This window comes from Amphiprion ocellaris, chromosome 5 (genome assembly GCF_022539595.1).
Source record: "Amphiprion ocellaris isolate individual 3 ecotype Okinawa chromosome 5, ASM2253959v1, whole genome shotgun sequence".
Lineage (NCBI taxonomy): Eukaryota > Metazoa > Chordata > Actinopteri > Pomacentridae > Amphiprion > Amphiprion ocellaris.
Window position 1 is genome coordinate 15,714,946 of NC_072770.1, and position 12,455 is coordinate 15,727,400.

The 12,455-nt window shown below is 42.7% G+C and overlaps 1 protein-coding gene across 5 annotated transcripts in view; it reads left to right on the top strand.

Annotated features, from left to right (window-relative positions):
- Positions 1-12,455, top strand: part of pdzrn3b (PDZ domain containing RING finger 3b) — a 98,753-nt gene that overhangs the window by 63,794 nt on the left and 22,504 nt on the right. For 2 of the 5 annotated variants that reach the window (XM_035943631.2, XM_035943632.2), the window contains one exon: positions 1,773-1,853. The exons of 2 other annotated variants lie outside the window; for them this stretch is intronic. In XM_035943631.2, the coding sequence (XP_035799524.2) occupies positions 1,773-1,853 (81 nt within the window). Of the gene's footprint in view, positions 1-1,772; positions 1,854-11,938; positions 12,243-12,455 lie in introns of those variants that run through there. One more of the 5 variants, XM_023299714.3, reaches the window with a different exon arrangement.

Here is a 12,455-nt window from a genome sequence, read left to right on the forward strand (position 1 = left end):
TAGTCCTTCCCAACGCTCAGCTGTTGTGCCGTCTCAGTCAGCTGCTCTGCCTTTCTTATTGTTGTGAGGTTTTTTCAAGGCAGCGGGTGGGGGTCACCTGCTGGTGGGGAGGCTGCCCCTCCGTTGGAGACCTCTCACCTCGCTCGCCTCCTGGCAGACCGTCGGTGTCACAGCTTGACTGACAGGTACAAAGTAACCACTGTGTGCTCCGAGGTCCTAAACTCACCCCTGTCACTCAGCTGTTCTCAGGACAAAGCCGGGCCACCCCACCCGGCCGACCCGCCTCTTTGTGTCCTTATTGAATCACAGCACAAGTCGGTTCTGTGCACTCTCAAAGTAATTGAAAACATGTGATTAAAAAAGGGCAGGGATCTGCACCAGTGGACGAGACCACATCCAACAGGAGTGCCGGTCAGATGGAGCCTGTGAAAGATGATATCGGCATGTGGCATCCTCATTATGAGGACTTAAACGTCCCCTTTGTAGGTGTTAAGAGAGGAGCCGGGATCTTTTGAAGCGATTGAAGTGGATCGCGCCGACCTCGGAATGAAGTCATGTTCCACCGGTCGGCTGCAGATGGAGCGTAACCTTTAAAGGTGCCTCCTCACCCTTGGCTTTGTCATGGTGTTTGCTAGAATACAGAAAGGCTGTTATGCTTCTGCTTGCTACTGTACTGAGTGAAAGAGGGATACATCTCATTTTATATTCCCATTTTATATTCAGGACAGATTTTTTGCAGGAGATATTGATTCTTCATCTTGTAATTTGCAAATCCCCAGTCTAAAACACAAATAGTGCTCCTATTTTAGATGGTAAAACAATGTTTTCATGGTTTTCTTACAAAAGGTCAGTTCATTTTTGCCTGCATTTTTCTCTGCATATTCCTCATTTAAATTTATGGAACACATCGAGCATTCCAGTTTTCTAAGGCAAAAACTGACCATATGGGGATGTGCACAATTACATTTTTATGAATCAAAAAAGACATTTTTATGATGACAGGTATGTCAATTTTAGCATCTGTATTAGCTATTCAACGAGAATAGAAGAGAGACTATAAATCTGTGGACATTACCTTTAGAATTGCAATAAAAGGTCAATTAAGTAATTTTTCAAATAATAACGACAAACCATTCTTGGTTTATAATTATAATTATTTGAATATGTTTTGACTGTTCATACAAAACTAAATAATTGGCCACATTTTCTATTTCTCTACCAATTTATTAACTGAGGAAATACAAAAAAAAAGCAGATTTGTCAATAATGGAAGTTGTTCAGTTGAAGTATAATTGGGCGAAAACAAATTATTCTCATTAAAAATAATACCTTGATTATTTTTGTGTGATTTTTTCAGTCCGGGAAGCTTTAGAAAATGGTGAAATATGTCTATTGAAATTACACAAGCACCAAGTTGATGTTTTCAAATAGCTTTTTTCCAACCTACTGTGAAATGTTAAAATATAAATATACAAATTGTCAGGAGTGCAGGAGCTGGAAGTGGCAAGTATGTGCTAATTAAGTGACTAAAATGCTTATCTGATTATCATAGAGTTTGGAGATTTAGTTTTTTTTCATTATTTGGAGAGATTTTTTCTCAAACATCCACTTCACAGTAACTCATCCGTGTCATGTTTGATTGACGTGCTGTCTGCAGCAGCAGCAGCAAAAAAAAAAAAAAAAAGAAAAGTGGGACAAAGGCTACGTATCCCATTAATGGAGGGATGGGGTTATCCCTGGGCACTATTTCATGCATCTATATCTGTCTGCAGTGGCCCCCTTCTGTCACGCTGAAGGAAACCACCACAGGCAAAGATGATGTCTTGGTACCGGCACAAACTAAGGAGGCTAAGGTGCGTAATTGTTGCTTTCGGGGGAGTGTCCAACCTCATGAATGTGTGCTCTGTTCGCATTACTACCCTTGATTACCTTAATCCTTCGTCTGAACTCAGGCTTGTCACACACACCGAGGGATCTGAGGGGTCAAAGATCAAACCATCCCCCCTCTGCTCGCTCCCAAAATCACTGTCTCCTCATTAAACTCCAGCCTCCTCTCCATCTTTCTCCTCGCTGCCTCCTTTTCTCTTCATTTCCACCCCCAGTCTCTGCTCTCTATCATCTTCTGTCTGTTGCTGTTTTGTCTCTCTCTCTCTCTCCTCTGCTCATGTTAACAGAGAGAAGATGGTACTGTCCCCCTCTCTCCCCTTAATGGACTCTGTCCTTTCAGCATCACTGCAGCATTGTGTTCTGTAAAGGCAGCATTTGCAGGGTACTTCAGCGCAAATGAAGTTGGAACTGGATGGAAATTACAGCCTTCCTTAAAAGCATTCTTTTCTTCTCTACCATTTGGAAGTGGAATGGGGTGTAAATGGGGAGAAGCGGGTGGTGGCGGGGGTGGAAGGCTGAATTTGCAGTTTTGTGTTATTTTGAAACACATACACTCTCTTCTAAAGATGTTTTAGTGGAAACAGTGCTCAAGAAATTACATTTGGGTTGATGATGCTCAGAGCATCGAAGAGAAACCAGCACTTTGGGGCCATTTTCCAATTCCCAGTTAGATGTGAAATACACTGAGCCCACTGGTCGAATCAGAAATGAAATGTTTTCAAGCCGCAGCTCTTATTGACATTAGTATTTTCCTGTTTTCCTGGCAGCCAAGTGTGTCACCATAATTGCTGCGTATAATGTCTTTCATTTTTAAAAACATACAAGCCAACAAAAGGCTTCATTTTGATCCACTGAATTGTCTGACAGAGGTGCTAATAGCTTTGCTTATTTGGAAAATAAAAATAACGTCTTTTTGCAGTGACCATTCATAGATCCAATTTATTTCACAACCCTGCTTGCTGATTAATATATCGACACCCTAAATACTTGTATTTGCATTCGAAAGACCACTTTGCACGATCATATCCATGCATGTATTGACATCTGTCACAAATTAATTTTCCATTTGGGCTAATGGAATTAACATTTCCACTGTTAAAAGCCTCCCAGTTTTGGATAATGACAGCATTGTGCACACTTGGATTTTCCAGGGAGTTGATAATTAAATTTACTTTGGGCAAACCTGGTTTGTATTGTCATGAGCAGATGTGTCATGGGAAGCATTAGCAAGACGTTTATTGGGGAAAAGCAATTCATTACAGACTACTCATGACTATTTACATAATCAGTGATTGAGGATCCTGCAACATTCAACCTCAGTAGTCACAGTACTTTTCCTATCAGTGCTTTTTTTTTTTTTTTTTTTTTTACAAATTTACAGTGAGAAAGGTTATTGTCCCTGTTCAACATTGTGTTGAAATGTTTAACCTTGCTCATCTTACATGTCACAATCTGCAAACCCTTTCTTCCCCAAATTTAATTAAGATTACTTTAATTTGAAATCAGTTGCAGGCTGGGCTTTACAAGCTGTTATTTTTTTATCCCCAATCAGAACACTTCAGTCTTGTAATTTGTAATCTTTTAAACCCTGAGGCTGTGTGGATACGATAAAGGACAGATAAGTCAAATTCACCATATCAAATGTGTTGCTCCGAGACATTTTAACTTTCAAAGCGGCTGTGACTGAAAAAAGAAATCTTGTAGTTCATCTAATCCGAAAGGTCAGCCTTCATCATCAAACCAGATTGTCTCGGGTATCTTGTGGGATTTCTCACTTAATGATGGTATTCGGTGTACAACTTGTCATTTCACACCTCTTAAAATATCTAGAATGCTTAAAGAGACAGCGCTCATCTAAACCAAAATATCACCACTTACTGCATTCATATTTGAGCCTTCTAATATTTGGATTTACCTCAATATTTTTCCATAGCATTGGGAACATATTCTTGTACAGAAAAGAACAAAAATGTATTGGTCTCAGCTGTTTTTCTCTGTGATGGAGAGTGGAGATCTGTAAAATGGCTCAAAACTCCTACATCTTCTCTCTGTATTACCTCTTTTTATGCTTATTCAACCACATATGAAGTGCTAACCATCAGTTAAAGTGATGTTTAGAATGTGTCATCTGGCAGCCAGTGCAGCCTGACACATCTGAAGAGGAGTGGACGTCTCTCTTTGAAATTGCTCACTGGTTCAGCAAAACCACCAGGGAGGCTACGAATTGGTCTCCACTGCCCATAAGGCCTTTGGGGTCACTGCCTCGGCCTGACTAATGGGCCGGGGGTCAGGTAGGAAAGAGATTTACTGACTGGTCAAGACATCCAGTTAGCATCACTAGCAATTTCATCCAATTTCCTGAGGAGTGCTAAAGATGGGAATGTGTGTAAAACGTAGTATTTCCCCCTCCAGGGCGGTGGACTCATTTATCACAGCAGGCTCTGGGAGGTTAAACTCGGCTGTCCGTCTGGGTATTGAGACGTTTGAGTGATGTCAGCCAACATGTCAGTCACTTACCGCTCAATGACCTCAGCTCCCACTCAGTGCTTTTCATTTGGAAGAGCGCCGTAATGTAATGAGATTAGGCTAAAGGCTATAACTCAGTCTTTGGAACCTCTCACTCAAACAGGTTGACGTATTCCCTATTTCCTCTACAGGAACCAAACCAAATTTACCGTAACATGTTCACATTGCTAAGGGGTCTGCTATTATTTCCTTATTTCCTTTCTGCTGCTAAAATCTGCCATGCTCAAAAATCCTAAGTAAATACAAGTAAATGATGGGTTGCAGGTTCCTTTTTCAGCGTAGGAAGTGACATCAGTGGTGATCGGTGGAGCAAAGGTGTTGAACGCATGTGGAGATAAGACGTCATTTAATAGAAACTGTAATCAGCTGTAAGAACTAAAGATTCTCCCAAATAGTGTAAGCCATCCATCCATTAGCTGTACTGGCTTTACACTGCACAGGATTGTGTGGGGCTGGAGGCTTTTAGCAAGACATGAGGTTCACCCTGGACAGATTCCTTGACCATTACAGGTCTAACGCAGTGATGAACAACCATGCACGCAAACACTCACACCTACAACCAATTTCGAATCACCAATGCATGTCATTGGACTGTGAGAGGAAGCCAGAGCACTCAGAAAAAACCCTTGCAGATCCAGAAAGAACATCGAAACTCCAAATGGAAAGGATCCAGCCAACCACCAGGTTCAAACCCAGGGCTTTCTTGTTGTGAGATGTGAAGTGAGCATTTACCACATGACAAATACAGATAAAACTAAATTAAAGTATGGAAACCCATTAAACAATAAAATGAGTTAATGTGAATGAAATTAAAATCCAAGGGAACCTCTTGCCGAAGCATCGCAAGTAACAAAAGCACTGTGGGGTGAATGTCTGCCGATGAAGCTCTAAGAAAGTATTTAACTGATTCTTGGACAGCATCTAAAACCCTCTGTATTTCCTGACACTGGAGCCAGGGTTTGTGTTTGACAATTTTTGTAACTCTCCAAGAGCCAAATCTACTTATTTCATACTGAACCGAAATGTGAACACATGGCTTACCAGCCTACGACGTTTGTATAATTGGGAAAACTGGGCCCTTCATGTTAAACATAAAGATGATCCTGTTTGTCCGTCAGGAGTGCCTTCTGTTTCCATGGTGTTGGGCAGACCACAGAGCAGGTGTGACTCTAAAGTTGTTGGTAAGGTAAATGGACTGCACTTCTGTAGGTTTAATCTAAAGGGCTTTACAGTTTGCCTTTCATCAGCCATACAAGACACTGAACCTCACCATCGGGAGCAGTTAGCGTTCAGTGTCTTCAGAACACACTGGAACACAACAAAAGAGAGGCATCAGCAAACTTCTAGCCTGAAAGTAATGGACTGCCCTCTCCACTTCCTAGAGCTGAACTTTAACGTCTTTGGAGAAATCCTCAGCTCTAATGTTGTAAAGTGATCTTTAAAAAGCGAAAGGCTGTACAATCCACACAGAAAACCTGCAACATCTTTTGTCCAAGTCATCTGACTGTCTCTTTTGAATCTCAGTACAGAGCTTTTTCTTCTTCATAAGCTCCCAGCTCTGGCTGCTGTATGAGCGCTGTGTGCACCCACGCTTTCTCACTCTGCACCCAGTGTAGCTGGAGGCTTTTGTTGGTGACTTTGGCTGCCAACATGCTGGAGCAGCCAGGAGTGATGAAGGCTTGGGGAATTAGCTGGTGACAGGAACCCTGTGTGGACTGCAAAGTTGGCAGAGGCCTACAGGGAGCCTCAGAGCAGAGTCACATCATCATGAAGACCTGCTCTCTCAGTACAGGAGAGGGGATGAAATATGAACTCCTTTTAATATCCCACCTAATAACTGTGTTGACAAGCACCATGAGTTACCTTCTGCAGGAATGTCGTGGCATTTGGATAATTAGCGCGTAAATAGTGTTTTGTTATGCCTCGTCATCGCACGGCAGTGGAGACGTTTTTATAGTAGCAAAGGTTAGGTGATAATTTTACTAGCCTCATTATGGAGCTAAATACAGGTCTCTCATAGGTGGTGGCAGGTTGCAGGGAAGTCAGGCCAAAAGATTCACTGCAGGGGTTAGTTTCTCTGCACCAAGACCAATTAATTTACACTTAAATCCACCTTGGCCATGCCTGCATCCACTTGGCACTGCCTGTTTAGAAAGCCAGAAAGCTGCACTTTATACGCCTTTGTGTGTGATGTGAAAAATGTGACAAAAGTTTCTTCAGAAAAGTGGTGAATCTTTCCAGACGCTGGCAGAGACACACAGGTCCCACTCTGGTGAACACACTCAAAAACTGATAATTGCTTTTGTGCCGTAATGTTTGTGTAAACCACCTCAGTGGCTGCACTACAACAAATGCCTGAAGCCGTTGTGCCAAGCTTTGAAAAGAGAAGGTGATTTCATACAGCCTAGAGAAAATTATGTGCATTTTGCTATCAGGCTGTTGATAATGGGGAAAACAGCCCTGGGGAGCGGAACAAAGGAAAACAAAAATATCCACTGTCATATACGGGTGTTTGTGTGTGACAGAGGCGTTATCATAGCATTTTTGCATATCAGTCTTGTTAACGTCCCCTCGTACTTAAGTAATTACAGTGAAGAGATAGTGATGGCATTATTAGTTATTTGAGTCTCCAATTAAATTGTTTCGGGGACTGTCATTCCTGCTGGCTGGGGTCCCTGCTGGCACAGGATCTGGCTCGAGAAGTAAATAGGAGTACAAAGCTGACAGCTGTCTGATAAATTATGCACAGCCCAGTGTTTCAGAGGTGGATATACACACACACTCTATCTCGCAGCCACACACACACTGATCCTCCCATGCTCAGGCCCCAGTGGTACAGTTGAGAGGAACTGGAGACTCATTAAACTCCTCCACACATTTACTTTCTGTTTCTGCCCCGTTTCCTCCTCTGTGGGTTCTGTCCGTCTCGTGATTTTTGTCTTCTTCACACCTTCTTTTTGTTAGCGCTCGCTCCCTTTTTTGTCGCTCCTGTCTGGTCATCTGGCATCTCCATTAACACGGTGGCATTACAGCTCCCTTCTCCTCTCATATCCTCTACAGATTACAGGGCTGATATGAGGGGCTGAAGATACAGTCAAATAGAGGGGGACTAAGCTGTAGCCAGAATTAGTAGAAATCTTCCAGTCGCTGTCTGTCAGGGATCAAACCTGTTGACTGTTGCTTCAGAAAGAACCTGTTTATGTACAGTCCAGCGTAAGATTTTGCATGCACACACATTTTGCTTGCTTCCACTCTCTAAAAAAAGCATCCTTTGTTATTGAGTTCCAACCAAATGCTTCCTTATTGGTTAGCAAAACATACATAATAATGCTACGTATCGATCATTAACAGCAACTTTTGGGTTACAAGGTTGTAGAAAGCCTTTGTCTGTTGTTTATCCTCCTCGAAAAAGACATTTTGCTTTTGCAGGTTCATTTAGCATGTCCATTGAGTTCTGGGATGTGAACCAGCAATCCAGAGTTCCCTTTAGATTGTTGGTTTCAGTTCTCTGTTTAAAATTCACTAGGTCTTCACCTTACTTCGTGAAGTGCTATGAAATGGGCCACAGAACTTGTACACATTCTACAAACTCCCCAAACTACTCACTTCTACCGGGTCTTCTACCCTCTGTAGGGGCTGAAGGGCAATCAGACTGAAATCCATTTACTGACAACTTAATACCAACTGCAGTCATGATGGACTTATCATTAAAATGCTTTTTAATGGCCTATTAATGAAACACTGTGACATTTTTAACCACTTCTACCATTTTGAAGCGGAGTGGGTCCCTGTTGTGTTTGTCCTGGATTCACATTCATGCCCTTTACAAAGTAGTACCCTTTGCTTTCAGTAGCACTTTCAATGTCCTGAGGAGTCTCCACTCATGTTGGAAAAGGGAAAAATTTAAGCATCCTCCTGTTTATGTTAGTCAGCATTTGTGGTTTCTCGCCACAAAAGTATGAACAGTTAGGGACAGCGGAAAATCTTCTGACCTCAAGTAACATGGCATGAAGTGACGTGAATTCGGCCTCCGCTGCTTTACAATATGTAGACAGTTTAATTTTCCCTGTCACTCTATCGCTCCTCATCTTCCAGCCCTCCTCCCTCTGTGCTCCCCTCATCCTGCTGTCTGGACGGTGCATTAGAGTCGTATTAGAGGAGCTGGACATGGTGCTTTTCCCTCGTGTTATCACTCTCAGCCATCAGTGTCCAGTTTCTTTGCATGTTGCCACGTCGTCACCTTCTGCAGACTTTGTCTCCACGCCCTCGTAAGGCCACCTTTTATGAAATCCTGTCTCTGCTCTGATGATTGAGAGATAAGTGGCCTGGCATTTTGCCATATCGAACCTTGAAACACTGCAGTCAGGTTACAGACATTTCAGTGCATCTGCAGTGGTGCATCATGTGGACTGACAACCATCGGGGTCACATATACTGGATCCAGTTACTCAACTTAAACATATTTAATGCAGTGTTTGGCATTGAATAAGAATCTATTCAAAAAACTAATATGAAAGACAACAATTTAAAATTTTAGCTTCCCGGAGTTTCCTCTGGTTGGCCACCAGTTGGGTTCTTAATTGGTAAATTGTGTTTACGCTTAGATTTTAACTATATTTTTAAAAATTAGATGAAGCCCATTAATTATGAGCTTTAGGAAGTCTGGCAGGTGGATTAACGTACAGACATGAGAGTGGTATCGATCTGATCATCTCACTCTTGGCAAGAAGCTATACTTTTTGGCTGATTCTTCAATCGTTTTGGCTTTTCGTTAATTATAGACGACCAGCAGATCCTGGTTCTCAAATGTCAAGCTCCTTTTCTCCATTTTATATGTCAAGAAAATATTTCAAATCGTAATTATTCACAGTCCTGGTGGGAGCTGTAAGTTTAGTTTTTTTGCTTTAGTTGAAATTGTCCATCTCTGAAGTTATTTGAGGGGAATCAAGCAGCCCAGAGGGAGGGAACACGATGCATTATGGAGTTTTAAACCACACAGGGATGTTGTACGCTGCAGCGATCACCACCTGATCCCACTGTGGCTCTAGTCACGACTCTTAAACTGGCCCCAGTGGGACAACGACAGGAAACCTCCATGAATATGAATGATTCAACTGAGCATAGATCAAATGCACAGAATCCACACACTATGAAAGCACCACGGTGGTAATTGGGAGGGGATGTGTTAACCTCCAGCCCTCTTGTCTGCATAAAAAAACACCCAAATGTTGATGTTTATTGTAACAGACCGCATGACATTATTATTGTTTGGTCTCAGTCCCGCTGAGATGGGATCTTCTGATACTGTGTCACGTCTGGACACAGTAATGAATAAAAGCCGAAAGCATGTGTGTCTTTCTGCCGAGCCCCCGGACCAAACCACAGCGGGGCCGGAGGAGAGAGGTTTCTGTCACCGGAGAGGGCAAGAAATTTAATCAGCATCAGCAAAATTAAATCTCTGAACACATGTCAGACAGTGTGCAGACATTCACCTGCTGGCTGTGGAGGAACAGGTCCTCAGTTGACTTCCCTACTCTATATTTTACTGATCGTTTATTAACATGCAGTGTTTTTTCTGCTACAGCTGCCATAACCTTTAGTGCAGTTGACCATATCAGAGCCGCTGTCTCCGTTTTGACTTTGTGAATGGGATAATCTCAGTGTGAAAGAAAGATTAGCCCGGCAAGAGCGCCGGCTAAAACTCTGCACTGATCCCAGCCCCAGGCACTGCAGTACGGCTAATGTGAGCGTAGAATTAGTTTTCATGCTACGCTGGATGAAAGTTTGAGCCTATAGCACCCAGACAAGCAAAGCCCACAGTAATAATGAGTGACTGTTAAATTCACTCAGATACCTTCACAGTTCGCCCGAGGCAACTTTTTGTCTCCATCACTTTTCCTGCCTGCAGTATCTTGTTTTAAAATCTCTCTTTTTTTTTTTTTTTAGTTTGTCCAATATTCTGTGCTTGTCGAGGTTGTGGGAACAAAATGGATCTGAAGAAAAGCTTTGTTGCATTCGGAATGAATACAAACAGAGAGATTAAATGGGAAATTGAAATCTTATTAAGCAAAATCCCCTCCAAGTGTTCTTATGTAAATTAGAAATTAGGGGAGCTGAATGGAAATGGAAAAATTTTGATAAAATTGTAAAGAATAAAAGTTTGCTTGAGGCTGCTGGAATAAATAAATGAAGCCTTTTAACAAAATAATGTGGCAGTGTTTGTAGTAGAAAATTGCTAAATATGAAAACCTTTTTTAAAATGCTGCAGACACACTCACTCTAATGTGTTTTTTGCTTTTATGTAGTTGTGATGTGACTTTCTTTTATAAATTATGACATGTTGGTTGACATTAAAAAACAGATATTCAGCTTGATTTTTCGGCTTCACGTTGTCCTTGCTGTAGCATTTGAACAGAAATTTACATGAAATTTGCTTGACATTTGACTGGAAACCTTTTGCTCGTAATGCGGCAGTCTTGGAAGCTGTGAAAGCGCTGATAGATATGGATCAGAGGACACATCTGGCAGGAGGAAATACCACTATCACCAGCGTTCAGGGTTTCTCCCACAGGATCACTCCCTCCTCCTTCAATGAAATATATCCAGGTATGTGGCTGAGCACCGGGGACTTAATTGAAGCAATTCTTTCACAAAGACAAGAGGCGAACAAAGACATCATATCATGAAATCCTGCCGTGACTTCACCACTTTGTCCCATTGTCTACCTGTAGAAGTACAAAGCTTTCTATCTCTGAAGCCTGCAAACCAGCAGATTGTGACCAAAAGCTTTTGGTGCTGCCCATAATGGACATTTATCTCTGGTTGGCTGCGTGGTCCGAGAGCAAACAGCAGGACAGATGCCAGTTCTGGCTTATGGAGCCATCCCTGCTGTCGGACACCGTGAAGGACCCGGAGAACAGTATATCACTGGCTGCTCCGCTGGGTAAAGTTTGTCTGGCCACGCTGGAAAGGACCAGCATAAATATTTATCTGCTGTATTTGTTTTCTCTGGCTTTGGGCCTGTGTATTTGGAGAGAAATACATGAGGAAAGAATGCTCAATGTCTCTTGTTGGATTAGTATAGCAGAGGTCACCAAGTGCTAATTTAACCGGGACACAGAAAGAGGTTTGCTGTCGTGCAGCTGCAGGGCATAACTCTGCATGTATAAATCACAAATATGTCACCTTTAAACCGCTGTCACAGATGATGCCTTTCTTTGAATTTTCAATTTAAAGTCTGTAAGCGGTAACAAATAAGCTTCTGGAGCTCTTTAAAAGAAGCATATTTATCTTGTCAAGGAATTAAAAGCCTTTCCGTCATTCAGCTTGTTTCTACACAATGGGTCTAATGAGGCTTATTAATTAAGAAGTCTTCATCCAGCTCCTCTTCGGTGAAACCCCATTCAAGAGGAAGCCCCCCTTCATGAATAATCAATGAGCGGCTGCTTAATAAACATGAGGGGGGTGTATAAAGCCGAGCTCCAGCACCGGCCTCCAGAAAACTCAGCAGAAGGCTGGAGAGCGACGGAGAGGGAGGGAGCATGTGAGGCGAGAGGAGGAAAGAGGGGGGCAGTAGTGTGAGAGAGGGACGAGGCTGAGCAGAGAGACACAGCCACAAGCTGGGGGGAAGTCAATCCTGTCAGCCAAAGACACGGCGGACGTAGAGAGGGAAAGAAAAAAAAGCCCAAGATATCTGCTTCTTCTCTCTTCCTGTGTGAGTGGCTGAAGGGAAGAGCCTGGATGTTGTGATCTCCTCCACCATGGGATGCAGCCTCTGTACCCTGCAGAAGCCTGAGGAGCAATACAAACTACTCTATGAAGTCTGCCAGGTACTGTGACCTCTGAGCTTCCTCGACCCTCAGAAGGAGTTTTTTAAGGTTACTTTCAGGTTTTTTTTTTTTTTCCAAGCTCCATAGTCCATGTTAGTGTTTTCACAGACTTGTGGGAGTGCTGCTCAGTTTGTCTCTGGGGGTCACCGGCTCGGCTGAGAGGGACTAGAGTAAAGTGGAGTTGTTGCCGGCCGGAGCTCTCGCAGCTGAGCA